Source organism: Somniosus microcephalus, unplaced genomic scaffold (genome assembly GCF_052327205.1).
Source record: "Somniosus microcephalus isolate GS21.2 unplaced genomic scaffold, FLI_Smic_1.0 unresolved_chr6, whole genome shotgun sequence".
Classification (NCBI taxonomy): Eukaryota; Metazoa; Chordata; class Chondrichthyes; order Squaliformes; family Somniosidae; genus Somniosus; species Somniosus microcephalus.
In genome coordinates, this window is record NW_028225184.1 from 40,918,117 (window position 1) to 40,945,007 (window position 26,891).

Sequence of the window (26,891 nt, forward strand, 5' to 3'; positions counted from 1 at the left end):
ATATTGGTCTCCTGATAGCTCAGTAAGTGCCTGCAGTGCAGAGCTAAGAAATAAATCATAGTAAGATCGAATGAGTAACATCCACTCCTTGCTGTGTTCCCTGATCTCCAACAAGCGGAGGTACATGCGCTACCATTCAGCTTAATGCTCCGAGGCCAGTGAAGGAAGCCTCGGCCAAATGTCGTGATGTAGCTCTTTGATATCTGTTGCCTGCTGCAGAGCGAGCATGTGCGGTAGGAGGTTAAAGTTCTGCCGGGCTCACCACTGCTGAACTCGCGTCAAGCAACCCACTCAGTGTCTGCACTCAAACATGAACAGATAATGCCGGGGGTATTAAAGATTTCGAGAGAGAGACTGGATGAGAATGATTTTAACACAGTCACAGTATATTGTAGTAAATATTTTTTAGTATTTTCTTTGGTTCTGAGACTTTGTTCTTTCTGTGAGCAGCTAAGTGCCGCTTTTTATGAATTAAAGCTCCTTCGGCTTGAAACCGCAGGCTTCCGTTTTCACACCTAACTGCTGCTACTGTTGTCTGCAGTACTGACCATTTTCCTTTATTTGATTATACTTCTTTCTCTTTTCCGTCTTGCATCTCAATTTTAGGTGCTCTTTGATATAGTTGAGCGTCTGTGTACTGTCTGTACAACTAATGCTTTCTGGTGAATAATTCAGGCAGCTTTCAGATCCAGGAATGTATTTTAATTCCATTTCCTCATTCAGTCTGCTGGAGCTGAGCATATCACTGAGACAGAGATCTGCACAGTGGGCGGTGTTGAAAGTCCTTCGAGTAATACAGTGCTGCAGCTGCCTTTGGTGCTGAGAGTTTATCTCTTAAACTCCAAAGCTTTCAATCTCAATTTCTACCGTTATTGCCAACAAACATTCCGTAATTGAGTTTCCACAATGGCCTTGCCATTCTGTTTCGTGCTATGGTCGCCTGTGGAGATCTGTACAGGAGATCATTCTTTGCACACAGACTTCACCCAGCTGCTTTCCTTTGTCTTTCAGTGATGGTTTCACTCTGTCACACAATGGACCATTGGTCAATCTGTGCATCATTTAATGGTGTTTTGTTTCTTTAAGGCAAAGGCACATTTTGTTCCTAGCTATGGATTATTGGAATTGTTTGCACATGGCCGTTTCGATAGATCTTATTTAGTTAGAGTCACTGAAACTTAAAGTGCCGAAGAAGGCCATTTAGTCCCAGGCTCGAGCTTTTAACCAATAAACTTGCAAATTAGTGCTCTTCAAATAGATTTCCAATGGTCTTATGAAATTTCCTATGGAATCTGACTCCACTAGCCTTTCAGGTGGTGTGTTCCAGATCTTAACGACCCTGTGCATCAAATCATTTCACCTGGTCCATATAATCCATCAACTAGTGGGAACAACATTTTCCCGTCTAGCCTATCCAAACCCGCCATAATTGTGCAAACCTCGATCAATCACTCCTCAACGTTCTTTGCTCCAATGAAAACAAATCAAGCTTCTCCAACCTGTCCTTTTAGTGAAGACCCCCATCCCCAGAACCATTACGGTAAATCTCCTCTGCACCCTCTCAAGTGCCTTCACATTCTTCCTAAATTGGATGCCCCTGCTTTATCTGACAATTCCTTTGGCCAGTAGCCCAACCATCCCCTGAGGCTCTCCCACCTCCTTGCCCTGATCCTGAGTCTGTTCCAATTTCTCTCCTAGATCTACATATGCAATGTTTGTGTTGAGTTTGCCCAACAATCCAGCTCCTGCTCCCTTGTTATTATTCCCAGTTAACAACTGATCAGACAACTTCCTTTCCAGTGGACAAGACCATTGAAGTTCCAATCACTCCGTTTCCTCATCTTGTTTCATCCTCCAGCAAAACTACCTCATGCAGTTTGAGTGCTCCGATTTCACCCATTCGCTTTGCACCGTGTCCCGAATTGCGTCCGCTTATTTATAGGAGATGTTATGTGGCAAACAGTGATGATAAAATCAGTCGACTGCAAAAGGACATCAAATGGCTGGCAGAATGGGCAGACAAGTGTCAAATGGAATCAGTACAGGGAAGTGTGCGTTGATGCATTTTGGCAGCAGGAACAGGGAGAGGCAAAATACACTTAATGGTGCAGTTTTAAAGAGAGGGACCTGGGGGTTAATGTGCAAAGGTCCCTGAAGTTCGCAGGACTTCTTGAGAGACTGGTTAACAAAGCATATGGGATATTGGGCTTCATAAATAGAGTGCAAAAGTAAAGAAGCTTTGCAGAAGTTTTATAAAGTGCTGTTTAGACAATAACTGGAGTATTGCACCCAGTTCAATTCACCGTAATCTGGGAAAGATGTGAAGGCCCTTGAGAGGGTGAAGAGGAGATTTGCTGCATTGGTTCCGGGGATGGGGGTCTCAACTACAAGGACAGGTTGCAGAAGCTTGATTGTTTTCATTAGAGCAAAGAAGGTTGAGGAGTGATTTGATAGAGTTGTACACTATTATGATGGGTTTGGATATGCTAGACGGGAAAAAATTGTTCCCATTAGTTGATGGATTACTTTGACTAGGGAACACAGATTTAGTGTTTGAGGTCCCTGAAGGTGGCAGGACTTATTGAGAGAGTGGTTAACAAAGCATATGGGATCTTGGGCTTCATAAATAGAGGTTTTATTTTCATTAGATCAAAGGAGGTTGATGAGTGATTTGATAGAGGTGTGCACTTTTATGTCGGGTTTTGATGGGCTAGATGGGAAAAGGTTGTTGCCACTAGTTGATGGATTACATGGGCTAGCGACACTGATTTAATGTTGAAGGTCCCTGAATGTGGCAGGACTTATTGAGAGAGTGGTGATGAGAGGGAAAGTATTACGCAGCGAGTGGTGATGACCTGAAATTCACTGCCAATGGAATTGGAGGATGGGGAGACCCTCAATGTTTTCAAGAGGGGACTGGATAGTCACTTGAGGAAATAAAGCTGCAGGGATACGGGGATAGAGCGGGGGAATTAAACTGACTGGATTGCTGTGCAGAGAGCCAGCATGGACTCGTTGGGCCGAATGGCCTCCTTCTGTGCCGTTATGACTCTATGACTTTATGTCTCTAAAACAACGTTTATTTATATAGCGCCTTTAACGTTGCAAAACGTCCCAAGGTGCATCACAGCAGTATTATAAGACAAGAACATTGACAGCAAGTCTCATAAGGAGAGATAAGGGCACGTGACCAAAAGGTTGGTCAAAGATGTAGGTTTTAAGGAGAGACTCAAAGGAGGCAAGAAATGGTGCGAAAAGGAAAGGTTTTGGCAGGGCATCCCAGAGCTTAGGGCCTAGGCAACAGAATGCACAGCCACCACTGGCTGAGCGATTATAATCCGGGATGCTCAAGAGGACTGAATTAGAGGAGCGCTGATATCTCAGGGGGTTGTGGGGCTGGAGGCGTTACAGAGAATGGGAGGGGCGAGGTCTTTAAGGGATGTTAAAACAAGGTGGTTTACATCGTATTCATTATTTATTCATTGAATGTGTATCAGAAGGTTTGTCACAATGTATTTATATTCAGTACATTTAAACACATTCTTGGCTCTCAGGCACTGTTTCTACTGTCGGGGTAAACTTCCTGTTTGTCCGAGTGAAGAGTTTCTGAGCTGAAACCGCAGGTTTCCATTCTAAGCATTTGTTCCCATTGTTAACATCAGCCTGAAATATTTTCATATTATTTAATTATTGTTATTAAATGTTTCTTCCTTCTTCCATGCTGATTGCACACACATTGTGATATTTGTGACAGTGCGCAAACTGGCTTTAAAAGTTTCGGTTTCCAGTGAATTCTAACACCATTCGGTTCTACTTATTTAAACTCCACTTCCTCATTCAGTATACAAGAGCTGACATATCACTGAGATATAGGTCTGCCCAGTGCGCGGAGACTAATACACTACTAAGACACAGAGCTGCATTAACCTCTTAATCAACAACGTCTCCAAACAAAATTGCCACTGGTAATGCCTGAATCCATTCAATAATGGAGCTCCGGCCCTGCCATTGCCATTCTGTATCGTGGTGTAGCCGCATGTGGAGATCTGTAAAGATGCTCAGTGTTTGCACCCACATTCCATGCAGTTGCATTCATTTGTCTTTCAGTGCCGTTGTCACAAAGCCACAAAATGGATCTGTTATCATTTCACGTGTTTTGTGTCATTAGGCCCAAGGGCACATTTTGTTAATTGCCGTGCATTATTGGAATTAGGTGCAAATGAACATCTCGGTAGAATTTCTTCAGTCACGGTGGGTGAATCTAAAACAAGGAGCAGGATATCTAAACAGATGCCAAATAATTTGGAGTGAAAACTGGAAATACTTTCTCACACAAAGTGTAGTGTAAATCTGGAACTCTCTGTAATTAGTGTCTGCCTACATTATGTGTTCATGTACTGGAGCGGGAGTTGAAGTAAAAGGAGCCAGAATGTCACCAAGTCAGTCACATTGTGAAATGTCCATAAAACAATACACGGCAGTCAGTCAGTATATTCAGCCGCTAAAGGTTTTGGTGTTTGAGTAACTGATTCATGTTCTCTCTTTTTAGTGGTTTTTGGGGCTCGGAGAATCGTTTCTCAAGGTTAGTGTCGACGCTTTTCTCTAATATAATGAAATTGAGCAGTTAAATTTCAAACTGCTCAATAAATGAATTTGTTATTATGCAATTGAAATTCATTGCTGTAATGCATCATGTTGTGAAGTTTGTAGCAGTAATGCATGTCTGCATCTCAGTAGCTTTCATTGCTCAGGTACTATGAGAGATGTCTTTGTTTTCTAACATTTTGGTCAGCGATTCAAGGAAAAGTACAATAAATATAGGAAGACATATCTAGGTTCAATATACGTAAAAAAATGGTGATGGAGAAGATAATGACATCAAAGATAGAAAAAAATTCCAGGACCCAAGTGTTTCTACCCGATGGCCGTGTGGCGGGAGGGGTGGGGGCGGTTAATATAACTAGGTGAGGAAATTGCTGATGCGTTAGTCATGAACTTCCAAAAGTCTCTCGATTGATGAATTGGCCAATTCGATTGGAAACTAACAGGCACTGTTTATTTACGACGGGAGTAGAGATCAACTTGAAAATTTTTGGCCCATCAGTCTACATCAGTTTTGGGAAAGCACTACAATCTATTATTAGGAACAGCGTGACTGAGCATTTGGAGAGATATGAACTGACCAGAGAGATCCAGCATGGATTTGTAAAGTGCAAATCACGTCTATCGAACCAATTGTTATTTTGAGAAGGTACCTAATTGGAGTTAAACAACTGTCTATGAATGCTATTTATAGGGACATCCAGAAGGCATTCGAGTAGCCATGCGTGCAATTGAAGGCAACGTATTGAATTGGAAATGAAATGGTTATTTTGTTGGAGAGGGTTAGTAGGGATAATGGCTCTAAACTCACATTGGCAGGATGTGAATAATGGTGTCCCCGGGGATCTGTACTGGGAACTCAGCTTTTCACCATATTTATAACTGACTTGGATGAAGGAATAGAGAGCCACATATCAAATTTCGCTGGCGAAAATAGTTAGGTTGCACAGTACATAATGCACACGTGAGGAAAAAGTTGTAAAGGGACATTGTTTGATTGGGTGAGCGGGAAGACAGTAGCAGATGGAATTTAAAGAGAGAAAGTGTGAGTTCTTTCCCTTTGGACGTACAAACAAGATTCTTCGATTTTCTAATTGCTATAAAGCTCGGGAAATTGGAAACATGGAGTGAATTAAAGGTCGAAGTACAGGGATAGCTAAAATTTAGTGGACAGGTACAGATAATTACAAAGTTTAATGGAATAATGTGTTTCATCTCAAGAGAGCTGGAATACGTGGCGGTGGAAGTTAAGTTGGAGCTGTACAGAGTCTGGCTAGACCCCATCTGGAGTAACTGGAGCTGTACAGAGCTATGGCTAGACCCCGTCTGGAGTAACTGCATTATGATCAGGGAAGCGGGCCTCAGGAAGGATATAATGGCCCAACAATTGCATCGGGCGCATAGATACAGAGTATAGAGCTGCAGAGAATGGATAGTTGCTCCTCGGCGATGCAGAGTTGTGTGCCACGTATGAGATCACTAAGGCCAGGAGTGCAGCGTACATCCTCTGCGTAAGGGAAGGAACACCCATAAATTCTGTTAAAAATAAACCACGCCCAGAAAAGGCTCTTTCAGTCTCTTCCATTGATACTATTTTTTCAAAACTTATCAAAACTTCTAAAAAAAGATAGTTTATCTGGTCTTACTTCATATATCAATCCTTTGTTTTATGCTTTCATCCAGACCCACAATCTATTAGTCCCTTTGGATACAACTTCCTTTTTTGATCCTCAGTAAAGGGCTAAAATTGTCCTTTACCTCTTACAGGTAATGTTGTTGAACTTCAGAAAGAGATTTCCAACCATATATTCAAAGTTAATTTTCAGTATTAAGTATATTACTCAGACCTCATTTAGGCTGGTAATAAACAAATCTATTCTCCATGATAAAGAGAGATTATTATATAAGTTATCTTGTTCATTTATTATTTGGAATAATTTTTTCACTGAAATTTGTTAGAATTTCATTTTATTTTACTTTCTTTTTCAACTTCCCAAATAAGTAAAATTAAACTCAAACAACAAAAAAGTCTCCTCCACCAAAACGTCCACAATTTACAGTCACAGATCTTTTAAAATGTGACACAGCCTCTTGTGCCCATTTTCAGTAACCGTAAGATTTGCGGATGTAATTGCTAGGCAGTTTGTAATTCGCCCAAATCTGCACCTTTCATTAGTACTTCCCCATCGGTGCGGATCATGTGTTAAGGCGAACCTGGAACAATCACAATTTCGGGAGTTAGTGCCTGTGCAAGCACTTGTGGAAATCCCGAACTTGCAGTAAATGTGACGGAGCACTCTCAGAGTACGCCGCCATACACACCGCAAAATCTGCCCCATTGGCTTTGGAGGGGGTGCAGCGGAGATTGACCAGAATGATAACAGGTCAATAAGGGTTAATTATGGGGAGAGGTTCCATAGTCTAGGCTTGCATTCGCTCGAGTACAGAAGCTTAACGGGTGATCGAATTCAGCTGTTTAAGTTCATTAACGGAATTGATCTGTTAGAAAGAGAGAAACGATTTCAGCTGGTGGGAGAGTACAGAACAAGCGTGCATAACCTTACAGTTATAGCTAGGTCCTTCAGGGGTGATGTGATGAAGCACTTCTATACACAAAGTAAGCTGAAAACATTGAACACTCACTCAAAATTACGGTTGTGACTACATCAATAGGAAATGTCAAAACTGAGATTAGTAGATTTGTATTAAGAAAGTGTAATACGTTTTATAAAACCAAGCCAGGTAGATGGAGTTAGGATACAGATCAGCAATGATAGTATTGATTTGTGAAACAGGCTAGAGGGTCTCAATAACCTAGTTCTGTTCATATGTTCTTAGATCCTTAATCTGGTGTTGGTTTATAAAGTGCACTCAGCATTCCAAGTGGAATGTATATCTTGCTTAGGTCTAAAGTGGGTGAACTCACACTCCAACCACACTGAAATGAATCAACTTGAGTTTTGCACACTCACTTAATCTAGCAAAGTCCCCTTGCAACATTCTGCTGCTAGCTCCTGAATTTGCAATGCCACCTAACGTAGTTTCGACATTAATTTGGATGTAATGAACTATATTCATTCCTGTAACTCATAGAGCAATGCAGTGAAAACATGAGGCCACATTACAGAATCCTGGGGACAACACTTATCACATCCTGCCAATGAGATTACATACCCGTCATCCCTGCTCTCTGTCTCCTAACTCCTTATCAATTCGCTACCAATATCAATAGGTTGCATTCAGTTCCATGTGATTTACCGGACAAATGCTCTACTTAATGTCACGATTACTGATTTTGATCACACAAGTGGATCATTTTGTTAGCACCCCATATACTGACATTTGGCTTGAGCCAGAGATGAGCTGCAGGAGTTCAAGTGTCACTCTGCCATGAGTCCCATATCCCTTTTATTAATTCGCTCTTTTCTGTATTTCTCTATTCTGCCGTTACTTAACGGCCAATATCCCAACACTTCACTACTCCACTAGGTTTCCAATCCCCTGCATTTCTAGAATTGAATTATTCGTGAACACGTCCACAGTGACCCTCTGTGCCTCTCCTGGCATTCTTTGAAAGGCCCATCGAGAGTTTTATCAATCGTTTCATGCGAGCAGCAAAACCAGTCCCCGCTCCTTCGCTGTTGCTGCTCCTCACACACATCACCTTTACTGAGGCCAAATCTCACCAACTACTAATCCGTCCCAGTCAATGAATCCTCCACTGATCCTCACACACATCGCCTTTACTGAGGCATAATCTCACCAACTACTGATCCGTCCCAGTCAATGAATCCTCCACTATCCCCTTGGACTCTTCAATGGATCAACGATCGCCCCTGCCAATTTCCATCCAGAATTATGGTTTACTATTATATATGTATTTATATAAAAAGTCTGATGTGGAAGGGTATACGTGGAATAACCAATATACTTGTGATATGGATGGCAATTACTCCTTGGAAAAAAAGTATCTAAATGGTGTAGAGGAGAAGAGGAAACTGGGGGTACAGGCACACAAATCACTTCTAGTTGAGACGCAGGTTAATAAGGCCATAACTAAGGTGGGTTTGCTCGCGTTGTTTTCTATGGAACAGAGAAGTCTGAGGAGAGACTTGAATAAGATGTTTAAAATGATGAGGGGCCTAGATTGAGTGGACAGGAAGCACCTGCATCGCCTAGCATAGAGGACAATAAGGAGGAGGCATAGATTTAAAGTAAATTGTAAAAGGATTAGAATGGAGTTGAGGAGAGCTTTTTTACACCCAGAGGGTAGTTGGGCTCTGGAACTCACTGGCTGAAAGGGTGCTAGAGGGAGAATCCCTCATCACATTTAAAATGTGCTTGGCTATGCATTTAAGTTCCATAATCTACAAGGCTATGGACCAAGAGCTGGGAAATGGGATAAGGCTGGATGGCACTTTATCGGTAGACTCAGACACGATGGCTCGAATGGCCTCATTTTGTGCCAGAAATTTCGGTGATGCTATGATTCTAGGAAAGCAAAGAATACCCTGGCATTCACTTCTAGAGGCCGAGAATTGGAAAGCAGGGAAGATAAAATAGGGAGCTTCATTAAAAGACATGAAGGTGGATAGGAAAAGACAAAAATTTAAGGAACGAATGCATGAATTTCAACAGTTATACATTCCTTTCTGGCGCAAAAACAGAAAAGGAAAAGCAGCCAAAACACGGCTAACAAGATATATTACGGATAGTATTAGATCCAAGGAGGAGTCACAAAAATTTGCCAGTAAAAGTAGCAAGCCAGAGGATTGGGAGCAGCTGAGAGTTCAGCAAAAAATGATCAAGAGATTGATTAAGAGGGGAAAAATACAGTATAAGAGTAAACTTGCAAGAACCATAAAAGCGTATTGTAAAAGCATCTACAAGTATATAAAAAGAAAACGATTAATGAAAACAAATGTATGTCCCTTACAGTCAGAAGCGGGAGAATTTATAATGGGGAACAAGGAAATGGCATGGCAATTAAACAAATCCTTTGGTTCTGTCTTCACAGAAGAGGACAGCAATAACTTCCCGAAAATTCAAGGGACCCAAGGATCTAGTGAGAAGGAGGAATTAAAGTAAATTAGTATTATTAAAAAAATAGTGGTGGAGAATTTAATGGGACTGAAAGTTAAGTGAGGTTTAAACAGATGCTGCGAGTTGGGAATTGGTTCTTACTTTGCACCAAGGAAAGTGTCCGAGAGCGGGAGCAATCAAACAACAACCTGCGAAAGCGAAAAAGCAACGGGACAATCAGGGAAGGAGCTGATTGTTAATAGGACCTGGTGACTATTTCTACAGTCCAGTCGTTAAAGTAAAAGTAAAGTCTCTAGTTCAGAGTAAGTAATGTTTAAAGGGAAGTAAGGTCCCTGTGTATTTAATATTCTTTAATTTAAAGGAAGAAAAGGGAGTATATTAAGGGTAGGACATGGCATGGCAGCTCGGCAATGTGGAGTGCTCCTCCTGTGCTATATGGGAAGTCAGGGACATTTTCGGTGTGTAGTGTGAACACATGTGCAGGAAGTATCTATTACTACAGCTACTCGAATTCCACACTTCGGAGCTGGAGCTGCGGCTGGAGTCACTGTGGAGCATCTGTGAAGCTGAGATCTTCGTGCATAGCACGTTTAACGAGGTCGTCACACCGCAGTTAAACAGTGCACAGGCAAACAGGAAATGGGTGACCGCCAGACAGAGTGAAAGAGCTAGGATGGTAGTGCAGAAGTCCCCTGGGTCCATCTCCCTCTCCAACAGATTTTCAGTTTAGGATACTGATCGGGGAGATGGTTTCTCAGGGGAATGCAGCAAGATCCAAGTCCGTGGCACTACGAGTTGCACAGCTGCACAGGAGGGAAGGAAAAAGAGTGAGAGAGCAATAGTGATAGGGGATTCTATCGTAAGGGGAACAGATAGACGTTTCTGTGGCCGCAGAAGTGACTCCAGGTTGCTATGTTGCCTCACTGGCGCTAGGATCAAGGATGTCACTGAACGGCTGCAGGGCATTCTGAAGGGGGAGAGCGAACCTTCAGAGGTCGTGGTTCAAATTGGTACCAACGACATGGGTAGAAAGAGGGATGTGGTCCTGCAACAGCAATGTAGTGAGCTAGGTAGCAGATTAAAAAGCAGGACCTCAAAGGTTGTAATCTCTGTATAACTCCCGGTGCCACATGCTAGTGAATATACAAATAGCACGATAGAGCAGATGAATGCGTGGTTGAAGAGTTGGTGCAGGAGGGAGGACTTCAGTTTCCTGGATCATTAGGTCTGCTCCTGGGGAAGATGGGGCCTGTACGAATCAGACGAGTTGCACCTGAACCGGAACGGGACCAAAATATTTGTGGTGAAGTTTGCTACTACTGTTGGGGGGCGGGGGTTCAAACTAACTTGGCAGGGGGCTGGGATAAGGAGTGGAGCTATAGTAGCGGGTGATGCACACCTACATATATCAGAAAAAACAATCAGCCTGGAAGACAGAGCAAATATGTAACAGCACATGGGAGTATGGCAACGCTGGATGGCATTTTTTTAATGCAAGGGGTCTTGCGAGTAAGGCAGATGAATTGATGTTGGTGATAAAAACATGGGAGTCAGATATTGTTGCAATAACAGAGATATGTTTGCGGACTGGCAGCTCAATATTCCGAGGTATAGAATTTTTAGGCGAGAAGGGGGAAGTGTAAAAGAGGAGGGGTTGTCGCATTATTAATCAAGGAGTCAATTACTGCTGTAAGGAGGGAGGTTATCTTAGCAGGTTCCTCTAACGAGGTCATATGGGTAGAACTTAAAAACAAAAAGGGGCCAAGCACTTTACTGGGAGTGTACAACAGGCCGCCAAACAGTCAGGGGGAGATAGAGGAACTGATATGTTGGCAAATCTCAGAGAAGTGTAGAAACAATAGCGTAATAATAGTAGAGGAATTCAACTTCACCAATATCACCTGAGATAGTCAGAGTGTGAAAGGCATAGAGGGGGCAGAATACTTACAGTGCATCCAGGATAACTTTTTGAGCCATCATGTAGAAAGTTCTGAAAGAGGGGGGTCGGTACTTGAGCTAATTCTAGGGAATGTATCCGGGCAAGTGTTAGTAGTGTCAGTAGGAGAGCATTCACTGCGGTGACAGCGACCATAATTCGGTGATATTTAAGGAAGACATGGAAAATGACAAAGATGGACCGGAAATAAAGTGTCCAGTTTGGGGGAAGGCCAATTATAATATGATAAGACAGGATCTGACCAAAGTGGACTGGGACCAGCTAATTGTAGGGAAATGCACATCAGAGTAGTGTGAGTCTTTCAGAAAGGAAATAGAGAAAGTACAACGGCATCATGTTCTCGTACAGGTCAACGGTGGGACCAACAAACCCATCGCACACTGGATGTCAAGGGACATACAAGAATGGATTAGGAAAAAAAGGCAGGCTTCTGGCAGATACATAGGAATGAAAACATTGGGAGTCCAAGATGAATAGAGAAAGTGCAGGTGGGCACTTATATATGCGATTAGGAGAGCGATGAGGGGCATGAAAAAACACTGGCGGGCAAAATAAAGCAAAATCTCAAGTTGTATAATAGAAAAATAGAAACATAGAAGATAGTAGCAGGAGTAGGCAATTCGGCCTCTCGAGCCTGCTCCGCCATTTAATGAGATCATGGCTGATCATCCAAATTCAGTATCCTGTCACTGCTTTCTCCCCATATCCCTTGATCCCTTTAGCCTTAAGAAATATATCTAACTCCTTCTTGAATATATTTAATGAATTGGCCTCAACAGCCTTCTATAATAGAGAACTCCAGAGGTTCACCACTCTCTGGGTGAAGAAAATCCTCCTCATCTCTGTCCTAAATGGCTTACCCCTTATCTTTAGACTGTGGCCCCTGGTTCTGGACTCCTCCGCCATCAGGAACATCCATCCTGCATCTAGTCTATCCAGTCCTGTTAGAATGTTATAAGTTTCAATGAGATCCCCTTTCATTCTTCTAAACTCCAGCGAGTATAAGCCCAATCGACCCAATCTCTCCTCATACGTCATCCCTGCCATCCCAGGTATCAGTCTGGTGAGGCTTCGCTGCACGCCCTCCATGGCAAGAACCTCCTTCCTCAGATAAGGCGACCAAAACTGCACACAATACTCAAGGTGTGGTCTCACCAAGGCCCTGTACAACTGTGGAAAGACATCCTTGTTCCTGTACTCGAATCCTCTCGCTATGAAGGCCAAAATACCATTTGCCTTCTTATCCACCTGTTGCACCTGCATGCTTATCTTCAGCGACCGGTGAACAAGGACACCCATGTTGCGTTGCACTTCCCTTGCTCCCAATCTATTGCCGTTCAGATAATAATCTGCCTTCCTTCCTGTTTTTGCCATGAGAGTGAATAATCTCGCATTTATCCACATTATACTGCATCTGCCATGCATCTTCCGAATAATCCGACCTCTCCAAATCATACTGGACTGTCTCGGCATCCACCACACAGCACACACGCCCAACCAGCTTTATGATGTCTGCAAACTTGGAGGTATTGGCCCAGTAATTCCGTTCCAAACGCGTGCCTACGGTCGGGGTACTCACGCGTCTGGCCGGCGGAAATGCCGGTTTTCAGCATGCACAGCGCATGCAGAGAAAACTGGCGTTTCCTGTCCTCTGAACGAAGGGGTTCAGAGGCACAGCGCATGCAACTGCACAGGCAGCGCGTGCGCAGTGAAATTCGTCGATTTCATTCATGGATTCAGTGAGGTTCAGTCCTTACAACTTACACATGAAAAAAGCATGTGTAAAGTTGCTCCAGAGGCTCCGGAGGAAGATATATTTTATCGTGGAGCTTCTGAAAGGCAATATTTTTGTTTGGGAAAGGGAGGAAAGTTATTTTAAGAAATTATGAGATAAGTTTTAATGTTTAATTCCTTTTTTTAATCGCGTTTTCAGTACTGTAGGTAGAAGGAGCAATTGTGGCTGTGTGAATTGAATTCGCTGTGTTTATTAAATGTGAAAATGACTGTTCTAAAATGAGTAATGTAACATTTCCAACATTTTTAAGAAAGAAACGGTTCATCAGTAATATATTCTTTTAAGCAATTATGTATGTATGTCTGTATATATTCCTTTACATATATGTATATATTCCTTTACTAATGTGTATGAAGGTATGTATTTAATTATGATATTCCAATAAGTTACTTTCTCTGAAAGTCATAATTAAAAACATACATTCATACACAAGTAAAGGAATATATACATACATATACACAAAGGAATATATACAGACATACATACATAATTACTTAAAAGAATATATTACTGATGAAAAGTTTCTTTCTTAAAAATGTTGGCGTCATTTTCACATTTAATAAACACAGCAAATTCAATTCACATAGCCACAATTGCTCCTTCTACCTAAAGTACTGAAAACCCGTTTAAAAAAAAAATAAACTTTAAAACTTAGCTCAGCATTTCTTAAAATAACTTTCCTCCCTTTCCCAAACAAAAATATTGCCTTTCAGAAGCTCCACGATAAAATATATCTTCCTCCGTAGCCTCTGGATCAACTGTACTCATGCTTTTTTCATGTGTAGGTTGTAAGGACTTAACCTCAATGAAAGCATGAATGAAACCCGCGAATTTTACTGCGCACGCGCTGCCTGTGCAGTTGCATGCGTTCTGCCTCTGAACCCCTTCATTCAGAGGACAGGAAATGCCGGTTTTCCCCGCATGCGCTGTGCATGCTGAAAACCGGCATTTCCTCCTGCCAGATGCGTGAGCACCACAATCGTACTCACGCATTTGGAACGGAATTACTGGGCCAACATTTTACAAGTCAATAAAATGAAAAATTTAACAATTGCACGATTTGCCCCCTCGCATCTGCGACTGTGGGTCCAAGGAGGTGCATTGCGCAAGAGGTTATCATCGTACGTATCCTCACACTGTTCCCTTTCGGGATCTGTATGAAGTGGTGGAAGGATTTCTGGCCATGTTAACACTCTTTCCGTGACCATAACCATCTTCATACCAGCCATTAGGGTGGTTAGTCCTATGGCGTGAGGGTTTTACGCGCTCCCACAACCCATCTGAGGGGGGGGGCACCCACACCCGCATACGCAAGTATCCCACTGGATGTCCACCCAGAATTTATAGTTGGAGCTCCGACTCCACTTGCCGGGACTGTCTGGAGCGGGGCTCGCAACCCTATTCCTTCTGGCCCAGCAGCGGGGATGCTTACCGCTACGCAAAAGGCCCACTCCGTGCAAAAGGTGACACCCATACGTTTCCTGCGCCTTATCCCTCCCCGTGACTGGAGCCCTATGCTGCCACTTGAAAGACCAAGCTATCATCTGTCCTTTTTGCGGCGCCTTGGACTTCTCATTACCAATGATGAGCAGGCGCTGCGCCTCCACCGCGTTGAGGAGATTGCTGAGGTCATCATCAGTTCAATTGTGAGTTATTTTAATGCCGTGAATTGTGCTCATTCCAGCCATTTCACGTTGCTAATGTGAGTGGGCCTTTGGCTTAGTGGTAGCATCCCCGCCACTGGGCCACACGGCATAGGGTTTCTAACCCCGCTCCAGACAGTCCCGGCAAGTGGAGTCGGAGCTCCGGCACTAAATTCTGGGTAGACATCAATTGGGATATTTGCGTCCGTAGGTGTGGGAGGCCCCCCCCCTTCATATAGGTTGTGGGAGCCCGTAAAACCCTCCCGCCATATGTCTAACCACCCTAATGGCTGGCGCAAAGATGGTTATGATCACAGAAGGAGCGTTAATCACGGCCAGAAATCCTTCCACCACTTCATACATTTCCCCAAAGGGAACAGTGTGAAGACACGTACGACGACGACGTTGCTAATTAAATAAATGGAATGAAAAAAATGCTTTCACGGCTTTTAAAAGGCTTTAATTCTGTTTAAAACTACTTCAGATTCTTCAAAAAAAGTCAACGTTTATAAAAGTTATCAAAAGCTTCTTAAAAATACCAAAAACCTATTTAAAATGCTGCTCTACATGTAAAAATGCTTTGCAGCTTGTGAGAAACATTGGGGGCGTGTCCTTTTAAAATGAGACCTCAAGGGGCGTGTCTCACTCGCACTGCGTGCTCCAGGCTTCGCGCTGGCTGCACTCCTGGGCGGCGTGACGTCAGACGCTGCCCGGGAGTCAACATTTTAAAACAGGAATTCCAGGCGTCGCTGATGCTCAACGGCCAGCGCGTCGTGTAAGTGTAGATCGGGGGCTTGCACGCGCGGCAAGCCCCTGACTCGAATTTCTACCCCATTACAACTAGTTCCATCGTCTAGATCATTCATATATATTGTGATTAGCTGGGGTCCTAGCACCGATCCCCACTAGTCACTGCCTACCACTCGGAAAAATAACTGTTTATTCCAACTCTTTGCATCCTATCTGCCAACCAGTTCTCTATCCAATTCAGTAACTTGCCCCCAATCCCATGTTCTTTAAAGTTACACGCTAAACTCTTGTGCGGGATCTTATCGAAAGCCTTCTGAAAGTCCAAATACACCACATACACTCATTCTCCCTTATCTATTCTACCAGTTAAATCCTTCAAAATTCCAGTAGTTTAGTCAATCATGATTTAACTTTTGTAAATCCATGCTGACTTTGTCCGATCCTGTCACTATTTTCAAGTGCTATATATAAGTATATTAAATGCAAGAGGATAACCAGGGAAAGAATAGGGCCCATTAGGGACCAGAGTGGCAATCTGTGTGTAGAGCCAGAAGATGTAGGTGAGGATTAAAATGAATATTTTGCGTCTGTGTTTACTATGGAGAAGGACAATGTAGACATAAACATCAGGCAGGGGGATTGTGATATAAATGAGCAAAATAATCAGGGATTCATACAGTTATACAGCACAGAAGGAGGCCCATCGACCCATCGTGTCCACGCCGGCCATCAAGCCCTATCTGTTCTAATCCCACTTCCCAGCACTTGATCCGTAGCCTTGTATGCTATGGCGTTTCAAGTGCTCATCTAAATGCTTCTTGAATGTTGTGAGGGTTCCTGCCTCTTCCACACTTTCAGGCGTGAGGTCCAGATTCCAACCACCCTCTGGGTAAAAAAGTTTTTCCTCAAATCCCCTCTAAACCCCCAGCCTCTTACATTGAAACTATCACCCTGGATATTGACCCCTCTACTAAGGGGAAAAGTTCCTTTCTATCTACCATATCTGTGCCCCATATAATTTTGTACACCTTAATCAGGTCCCCACTCATTCTTCTCTGCTATAAAGAAAACAACCCTAGCCTATCCAGTCTCTCTTCATAGCTGAAACGCTCCAGCCCAGGTAACATCCTGGTGAATCTCCTCTGCGCCCTCTCCAATGCAATCAAATCCTTCCTATAGTGTGGCTTAACTAGCGTTTTGTACAGCTCCATCATAACCTCCCTGCTTTTATATTCTATGCCTCGGCTAAGGAAGGCAAGTGTCCCATATGCGTTTGAACCACGTTATCTACCTGCCCTGCTGCCTTCAGGGATCTATGTACATGCACACCAAGGTCCTTCAGATCTTCTGTCCTAACTACGATCCTACCATTCATTGTATAATCCCTTGCATTGTTAGTCCTCACAAAATGCATCACCTCAGAATTTTCAGGGTTACATTCAATTTTCCACCCGTCTCTATCGTCCAGTAGCATGAGGCTTCCCTCTTGCTGTCTTCCACTCCACTAATTTCCGTGTCATCTGCAAACTTCCTGATCATACATCCTACATTCATATCTAAATTATTGATATTGTGGAGATGCCAGTGTTGGACTTTTGTGGACAAATGTGAGAAATCAGAAAACATCATGTTATAGTCCAACAGCTTTTTTTGAAATCACAAGCTTTCGGAGCACTTCTCCTTCATCGGGTGAAGTGGAGAGATGCATATAAGCACAGAATATAGAGTCAGAGTGCACTGCCAGATGGTTACAGGTAAACCTTCTAACTGCCCTTTATCACACCTCGGCAGAGAGATAATCACAGCAATCGAAGGTGTGAATGGTGTCCAAACAGATCAGTCAGGAAAACATTACATCAAAGAACAAAGAGGTGGGGTCATAAGGGGTCAAATGTTGCAGATGCTGGGGTCTGTATGAAAAACAAAAAACAAGCAAAAAACAATTTTTTGCTGGAAATCACAGCAGGCCCGGCCGCAAATGTGTAGAGCGTTGTCGTGTGTCTTGAAGGCCGCTTTGGAGAATGCTTACCCGAAGTTCGGAGCTGAGTGTTCCCCGACTGGGAGGGAACACTCCTGCCTGGCGATTGTTGTGCGGTATCCGCTCATCCGTTGTCGCAGTTTCTGCATGGCCTCGCTGATGTACCATGATCTGGGGCATCCTTTCCTGAAACGGACAATCTCATGATGCTCCACTTCTCCAGCTTCCACCCTAACCACGTTAGAGATGCCATCCCCTATAGACAAGCCTTGTGAATACACAGGATCTGCTCAAAGGAGGAGGAACGCGATGGACACCTACAGACGCTGAAAGACGCCCTCGTAAGAACGGGATATGACGCTCGACTCTTCGATCGACAGTTCCGACGGGCCACAGCAGAAATCGCATAGACCTCCTCAGAATACAAACAAGGGACACAACGAACAGTGTACCCTTCGTCGTCCAGTACTTCCCCGGAGCAGAGAAACTATGCCATGTTCTTCGCAGCCTTCAGCATGTCATCGATGACGACGAACACCTCGCTAAGGGCATCCCCACGCCTCCAGTACTCACCTTGAAACAGCCGCCTAACCTCAAACAGACCATCGTTCGCAGCAAATTACCCAGTTTACAGGAGAACAGCGACCACGACATCACACAACCCTGCCACGGCAAACTCTGCAAGACATGCCAGATCATCAACACAGCTACCATCATCACTCATGAGGACACCACCCACCAGGTACATGGTACATGCTCATGTGACTCGGCCAAAGTTGTCTGCCTCATACGTTGCAGGAAAGGATTCCCCGGAGCATGGTATATCAGTGAGAACATGCAGACACTGCGACAACGGATGAACGGACAACACACAACAATCGCCAAGCAGGAGTGTTCCCTCCCAGTCGGGGAACACTTCAGCAGTCAAGGACATTCAGCCTCTGATCTTCGGGTAAGCATTCTCCAAGGCGGCCTTCGAGACACACGACAACGCAAAATCGTCGAAAGAAACTGATAGCCAAGTTCCGCACTCATTTGGATGGCCTCAACCGGGATCTTGGGTTCATGTCACGCTACATCTAACCCCACCTGACGTATAGTCATCCAGACTCGAGTCGTCGTTGGCTTGTTCTCTCTACACAGCTGCGGCCAGACCTGCTGTGATTTCAGGCAAAAAATTGTTTTTTGCTTGTTTATTGTTTTTCATACAGACCCCAGCATCTGCAACATTTGACCCCTTATGACCCCACCTCATTGTTCTTTGATGTAATGTTTTCCTCACTGACCTGTTGGGACTCGATTCACACCTTTGATTGCTGTGATTATCTCTCTGCCGAGGTGAGATAAAGGGCACTTAGAAGGATTACCTGTAATCATCTGGCAGTGCTCTCTGACTATATATGCTGTGCCTATATGCATCTCTCCACTTCAGCTGACGAAGGAGCAGCGCTCTGAAAGCTTGTGATTTCAAATAAAGCTATTGGACTATAACCTGGTGTTGTGTGACTTCTCACATAAATTATTGATGTATACTACAAGGAGCAACGGAACAAGCACTGACCCCTGCAGTACACCACTGTACACAGGCTTCCAGTCATAAAAAGAACCTGCGATCATCACCCTCTGCCTTCTGCCACTAAGACAATTTTGATCCAATGTGCCAAATTGGCCTGGATCCCATGAGCTCTAACCTTCTTGACCAGTCTCCCATGCGAGTCTTTGTCAAAAGCCTTACTTTGAAAAGAAAACCGTGTTTGACAAACCTACTGGAATGTTTGAGGATGTAACTGGCAGATATATAAGGGAGAAACTGTTAACATGGAGTATTTGGATTTTCAGAATGCCTTTGATAAAGTTCCACACAAGAGTTCAGTGTGCAAAAATAAAACACATGGGATTGGGAGTAATATACCGGCAGGGAGAGAAAATTGTTTAACAGACAGGAGACTGAGGGTAGGAAGAAATTGATCTTTTCAGGGTGCCATAGGGAGCAGTGCCTGGGCGCCAGCTATTCACAATATATATCAATGATTTGGATGAGGGAAATATGTAATATTTCCTTGTTTGCTGACGACACGAATTTGGTGGGATTTGTGAGTTATGAGGAGAAGGCAGAGAGGATTCAAGGCGATTTAGACAAGTTCAGTGAGTGGGCAAATACATGGTAGTATAACGTGCATAAATGTGAAATTATCCACTTCGGTTCGAAAAACAGAAATGTAGAGTATTACATAAATGTTGAAAATTTGGGAAATACTGATGTACAAAAGGAACTGGCTGTCCTTGTACACCAGTCACTGAAAGCAAACATGCAGGTGCTGCAATCAGTTAGGAAGGCAAATGGTATGTTGGCCTTCATTGCAAGATGATTTGGGAGGGAAAGCAGTGAGTGAGGGGGACATAAAAAACCTTGCAAATGGACATAGACAGGCTAAGTGAGTGGGCAGAAATTTGGCAGATGGAATATAATGTTGGAAAGTGTGAGGTTATGCACTTTGGCAGAAAAATCAAAGAGCAAATTATTATCTAAGTGGAAAGAAACTGCAAAGTGCTGCAGTACAAAGGGATCTGGGGTCCTGGTGCATGAAACACAGAAGGTTGTTATGCAGGTAAAGCAGGTGATCAGGAAGGCCAATGGAATCTTGGGTTTTATTGCAAGGGGAATGGAGTATAAAAGCAGGGAAGTCTTGCTGAGGCCACACCTGGAATACTGCGTACAGTTTTGGTTTCCATAATTAAGAAAATATATATTTGCTCCGAGTCAGTTCAGAGAAGGTTCACTCGGTTGATTCCGGAGATGAGGGGGTTCACTTATGAGCACAGGTTGAGTAGGTTGGGCCTCTACTCATTGGGACTCAGAAGAATGAGTGTCGATCTTATCTAAACATATAAGATTGTGAGGGGGCTTGATCGGGTGAATGCCGGGAGGATGTTTCCACTGATGGGTGAGACTAGAACTAGGGGTCATAATCTTAGAATAAGGGGCTGCCGTTTCAAAACTGAGATGAGGAGAAACTTCTTCACTCAAAGGGTAGCAATTCTGTGGAAGCTGCAACATTAAATACATTTAAAACGGACATAGACAGTTTCCTAGCTTATAAGGGAAGTAAGGGTTATGGGAGCGGGTAGGGAAGTGGACCTGAGTCTAGGTTCGGATCAGCCATGATACTAATGAATGGCGGAGCAGGCCCGAGGGGCCATATGGCCTACTCCTTGTCCTACTTATGTTCTTATGTTCTTATTTGAATACAGGAAAAAAGCTGTCTTACTACAACTGTACAGGGCCTTGGTGAGACCACACCAGGAGTACTGTATGCAGTTCAGGTATCGTTACCTAAGAAAGGATATACTTGCCATAGAGGGAGTGCAGCGAAGGTTCACCAGACTGATTCATGGGATGGCAGGGCTGTCGTATGAGGAGCGATTGGGTCGACTAGGCCTCTATTCTCTAGAGTTTAGAAGAATGAGAGGGGATCTCATTGAAACGTATAAAATTGTGACAGGACTAGGCCGACTCGATACAAAGAGGATACTTCCCTTGGCTGGGGGTATATAACGAGGGTTCACAGTCTCAGGATACGGGGTAGTACATGTAGGACTGTGATGAGGAGAAATTTCGTCACTCACAGGGTAGTGAACCTGTGTAATTCTCTACCTCAGAAGGCTGTGGCGGCCAAGTAACTGATTGTTTTGAAGAAGGAGATAGATAGATTTCTAGACGCAAAAGGCATCAAGGGGTATGGGGAGAGCGCGGGAATATGGTATTGAGTTAGAGGATCAGCCATGATCATATTGAATGGCGGTGCAGGCTCGAACTACCGAACGGCCTACTCCTGCTCCTATTTTTCTATGTTCTATGTCTATAAGTTAACCTTGTATAGACCAGGGTATTACTACACTTGGAGCATTCTGCAGAGTCCTGGTCTCCATTTTATAAAATGGATATCGAAGCACTGGAGAAGGTGCAATGTATAGACCAGGGTTTAACTACACTTGGAACATTGTGCAGAGTCCTGGTCTCCATATTATCACATGGATATCGAAGCACTGGAGAAGGTGCAATGTATAGACCTGAGTTACACTAAACTTGGAGCACGGTGCAGAGTCCTGGTCCCCATTGTATAAAATAGATATCGAAGCACTGGAAAAGGTGCAATGTATAGTCCAGGGTTTTACTACACTTGGAGCACTTTGCCGAGTTCTGGTCTCCATATTATCAAGTGGATATCGAAGCACTGGAGAAGGTGCAATTTATAGTCGAGGGTTTTACTGCACTTGGAGCACTGTGCAGAGTCCTGGCCTCCATTTTATAAAATGGATATCGAAGCACTGAAGAAGGTGCAATGCATATTGACAAGGAGGATACCAGAAATGAAGGCTATATCTATCAGGAAAGATGGAACAGGTTTGCGCTCCTTTCTCTAGAAAAGGGAGGACTGGAGACGGGGATCTGATGTAGGTCTTTAAGTTTATGAAAAGTTTTGCCAGGGCAGACGCAGAAATGATCAGTCCACATGTGGGGGAGACCAGAAATAAGTTCCATAAATAGAAGCTCGTCACTAATGATGCTAATAGGGAATTAAAGAGAAACTCTTTACCCAGAGAGACACCAATGCAAATGTAGATCAGTAATATAAATCCCTTTTATATTTCGGTTGATCATACAATCATGGAATCATGAAGATTTACAGCACAGACGGAGGCAATTTGGCCCGGCCTGCCTGTCCCGGCTTTTGGAAAGAGTGGCCCATTTTAGTCCCATTCCTCAGCTTTTCGCTTAATCCTGCAAATTAGTCATCTTCAAGTACATGTCCAATTGCCTTTCGAGAGTTCCTCTGGAACCTGTTACCACGACCCTGTCAGATAGTACGGTCCGGAGCTTAGACTTGTACGGCCTTCAGCCCTCGCTCTCCCTTTATCTCCCTTATCCAGTCTCGCTGATTCCCCATCGTTCCATTGCTCAATGATTCTCGCAGTCCTTCTCTCTCTGTTTCTCTCCCAATCCTGTTATTCATCTTTCTGTCGTCCTCTCTTTCTATCGTGTGCTCTTTTCCACTTCTTTTGCGAATCCATTTAACCTGTTAATTGTTCTTTCCTCTCTCTGGATGCTATCTTTGATTTGTCGTGATCTCTCTCTCTTCCTCTCCCACGCTGTTCCTGTCTATCTCTGTCTCAATCTCTCTCCCTCTCTTTGTATTTCTCTCTCTGCTAGCCATCACGTAGCTCTGTGCCTTATAACCCCGGGTAGTTTGATGTGGACAGACTAGATAAGGTGGGGTTATACGCTTGGAGCAGAAAATAATAAGTGGAGTATCAATAGAGTTGTTCCAAATTATGACGCGTATCGATAGAATGAATAAAAATAAACTGCAACCAAAGGACAAAGATTTAAATTAATTGACAAAAGAACCAGGATGGATAAAAAGGGAATTGTTTTCCAAAGCGAGTTTTTATGATCTGGAATGAACTGCCTGAATTGGTGGTGGAAACAGATTGAATATTACCCTCCAAATAGAATTGAATGAATACCTAAAAACGGAATAGCTGTATGGCTCTGGGAAAAGGGCAGCGGTTGAGACTAATTGGAAATCTCTTTGAAAGCTTTTGGTGGGCCCACAGTTTCAAATGTGAATCCAAGGAGTTTAGCAGGTTGTTCACTCCTTTTTTTCGAATTATGGGCAGCAGGCACATGGGAACACCATCACCTCAAAGTTCCCTCCAAGTTCCACACCATCCTGAATGTGTTCAATTAGAAGGCCACCGACCTTCTGAAGGGAAAACTAATGATGGTCAGCAGTTGCTGGCCATGCCAGTGACTGTCACAGCGGTAATGATAACAATATTGCGGGCCCACCAAAACTTGTCAATTATTTGAAATGTGTGACCGTCACAGCCTCGCTGAGATTGGTTTCTAATGCCCTTCCCTTGGTGGAGGATTCATAATTGCATTGTTTCCAGTCACGGTGCGGGTACAATGGTGACTTTCACTCTCTCAGATCGCAGCATCACCTGGGCTAAATTAGCAGCACTGGGCTTTTCAAAGCAAACTTCTTTGTTCTGCTCGTATCCCAGAGTAAAATGTTCAGCCTTAAACCAGACTTTTGACAGCAAACTCGAGCTGATTTAGGTTCTTTGGCACCGCCGTTTGATTTCCTACATTGCAACAGTGACTACACTGCAAAAGTAATAAATTGTCTGCAAAGTGATTTTGGACGTCCCGCGTTCATGAAAGGTGCTACAGAAATGCAAGTCTTTCTTTGTTTCCTTGTAATCAAATCCCGAACTCACCTTTTGTGGAATCTCTGTAAGCAATGTGAAACTGCACTTTAACACTGCACAATCAACATTGAGTTCCCAACCTGGCACTGCACATGAAAGTCCGCAGACCCAATTCTAAAGGCTATTTCTATGTATTTTACCACAGATCCGCTAACAGCGCCAGTGATATCTGTTGACCAACCGACTGGGCTTTATGTAGTACGAGCGACAGTCACCATTACCTGCACTGTGACTGGAGATTATCGCTATAAAACCATTTACTTTTACAAATATAATCAACGGCTGTACTCCGATCAAATTGTCACAAAGGACAATATTGGAACATTCCCGGTTACCAATAAAGACCAAGGAGGGCGGTACCAGTGCCGATATGATATCTTCGTTCATGGAAGGTGGTTAGAATCTCACCTCAGCGAGTCTGTGACGGTCACTGTAACAGGTGAGTGACAGGGAGCAGAGGTTTTTAGTAGGTTTTTTTCAAGCTCCTGAAATTCTTTATACAATCATGCTTTAATCATTGGAACAATATGAATGGTTTAATATTAGGAGAGAAGAAGATAACCTAATGGGATTTGATCTTATTGCTCAACTGTAGACAGGATTTGTCCACCCGTTTTATGCCTCGCCTGATAATGATTTCCATTTATTTATTTGTGTAAAATCGAATCGTGACCACTTGTTTCAAGGAACCACCTAAGAAAAATTATCCTCTACATGTTCGAACTATCAAAGTTTAATGGAACAATGACAGCACGGCGCCAGGGATTTACGTCCACTGAATGTAACGTCACCTCAGAAACCTCTCCAGACTGACTGGCATTGAAACATTACAGGTTACGCTGTCAGGGAACAGAATCTGCGTGCCGAGACTTGCAAAATGGTCCTGTATTTTAATCTAATTACATTGTGAGGTTCCAGATCAGTCTCTGCATTGCATTTCGGCAGCAACTCACAAACAGGTGATCTTCTCCACCCAGGAGGACCAGGGCAGCATGCACATGGGGAAACCATCACCAACAAATTCACAAACAAAAACATCAATTGCAAATTTCCCTCCATATAAACACTACGGCTGCTAGAGCAGATCTGAGGTGAGAAATTCTGCGGCGAATAACTCACCTCCTGACTCCGAAAAGGCATTTCAACATCTGCATGCACAAGTCAGGAATGTGATGGAATACTCTCCACTTGCCTGGATGAGTGTAGCTCGAACTCAGGAACCTTGACACCAACCAGGACAAAGCAGCCTGCTGGATTGGCACGCCAGCCACCACCTTAAACATTTACTCCAACCACCACCAGCGCAATGTGGCTGCAATGCATACCATCTACAAGATGCACTGCAGCAACTCATGAAGACTTCTTGAGCAGCACCTCCCACACCCACGACCTCTCCCTCCTAGAACGACAGGGGTAGCAGGCGCATGGGTGCACCAACACCTCAAAATCAACTCCACATCACACACGATCCTGCTGTTCCTTCATCGTCGCTAGATCCGAATCTTAGTACTCACTATTTTGTTTTACACTTTGACCTCACCGGACTTGCTGCGATTCAATTAGAAGGCCACCCGTCACATTCTGAATGGGAAGCTAGGGATGGACAGTAGTTGCTGGATATGCCAGCGACTATTCCAGTGGTAACGATAACAATAATATCGGGCCCACCAAAACAATTCAGTTATTTGAAATGTGTGACGGTCTCAGCCTCACTGAGGTTGGCGGAGGTTTCATACTTGAACTGGTAGCACTCGCAGTGTGAGTATAATGGAGCCTTTAAATCTTTCTGATGGCATCTTCATCTGGGCTAAATTAGATGCACTGGGCATTTAAAAGCAACCTTTTACGTGTTCCGCTTGTATCCCAGAGTAAAATCTCTGGCTTAAATCCGGGCTTTGTACAGAGAACTGGAGCTTATTTAGGTTATTTTGCTCCGCCATTCAATATCCTACGTTACAACAGTGGCTACAGTTCAAAAGTACTAAATTGGCTGTAACTTGCTTTGGGACGTCACAAGGTCATGAAAGGCACTATAGAAATGCAAGTCTTTCCTTCTGTGTAATCAAATTCCGAACTCCCCTTTTGTGGAATCTCTGTATCTGATATGAAACTGCGCTTCAACACCACACATTCATCAGTGAGTTCCCAACCTTGCACTGCACATGAAAATCCGCAGATCCATTTCACATTGTACTTTCTATTTATTTTACCACAGGTCCACTAACAATACCACTGATATCGCTTGATCAACCGACTGGGGCATATGTAGTAGGAGAGACGATCACCATTACCTGCAACGTGAATGGAGATAGTCGTGATAATAACTTCTACTTTTACAAAGATGATCAATATCTGCAATCCGAACAATTTGTCACAAAGAACAACATTGGAACAATCCCGGTTACCAGTACAGACCAAGCAGGGTGGTACCAGTGCCAATACAGGACCTCCGTCTATGGAAGGCAGTTAGACTCCCTACGAAGCGCGTACGTGATGGTTATTGTAGCAGGTGAGTGACAGGGAGCAGAGATTTTTGATATGTTTTATCATCACTCGTGATATGTTTATTAATTTCTGCTTTAATCACTGTAACAGAATTAATGGTTTAATATTAGGAGAGAGGAATATAACAGAATTGGTTTTACGAATATAAGAACTTAAGAAATAGGAGCAGGAGTAGGCTATTTGGACCTTCAAGTCTGCTCCGCCATTCAGTAAGACCATTGCTAATGTTCTACATCATCTGTACTTTCCTGCAATATCCCCATATCCCTTGATTCATTAAATATTCAAAAACATATCTACCTGTCTTGAATATACTAAACGACTGAGCCTTCACAACCC

At 43.5% G+C, this 26,891-nt stretch overlaps 1 protein-coding gene across 1 annotated transcript in view; it reads left to right on the top strand.

Annotated features, from left to right (window-relative positions):
- The window catches only part of LOC147087224 (Fc receptor-like protein 5), a 45,275-nt gene that overhangs the window by 15,280 nt on the left and 3,104 nt on the right, over window positions 1-26,891 (top strand). The window contains exons 2-4 of the mRNA XM_085978211.1: window positions 4,550-4,582; window positions 24,193-24,486; window positions 26,263-26,556. Of these exons, the coding sequence (XP_085834337.1) occupies window positions 4,550-4,582; window positions 24,193-24,486; window positions 26,263-26,556 (621 nt within the window). The remainder of the gene's footprint in view (window positions 1-4,549; window positions 4,583-24,192; window positions 24,487-26,262; window positions 26,557-26,891) is intronic.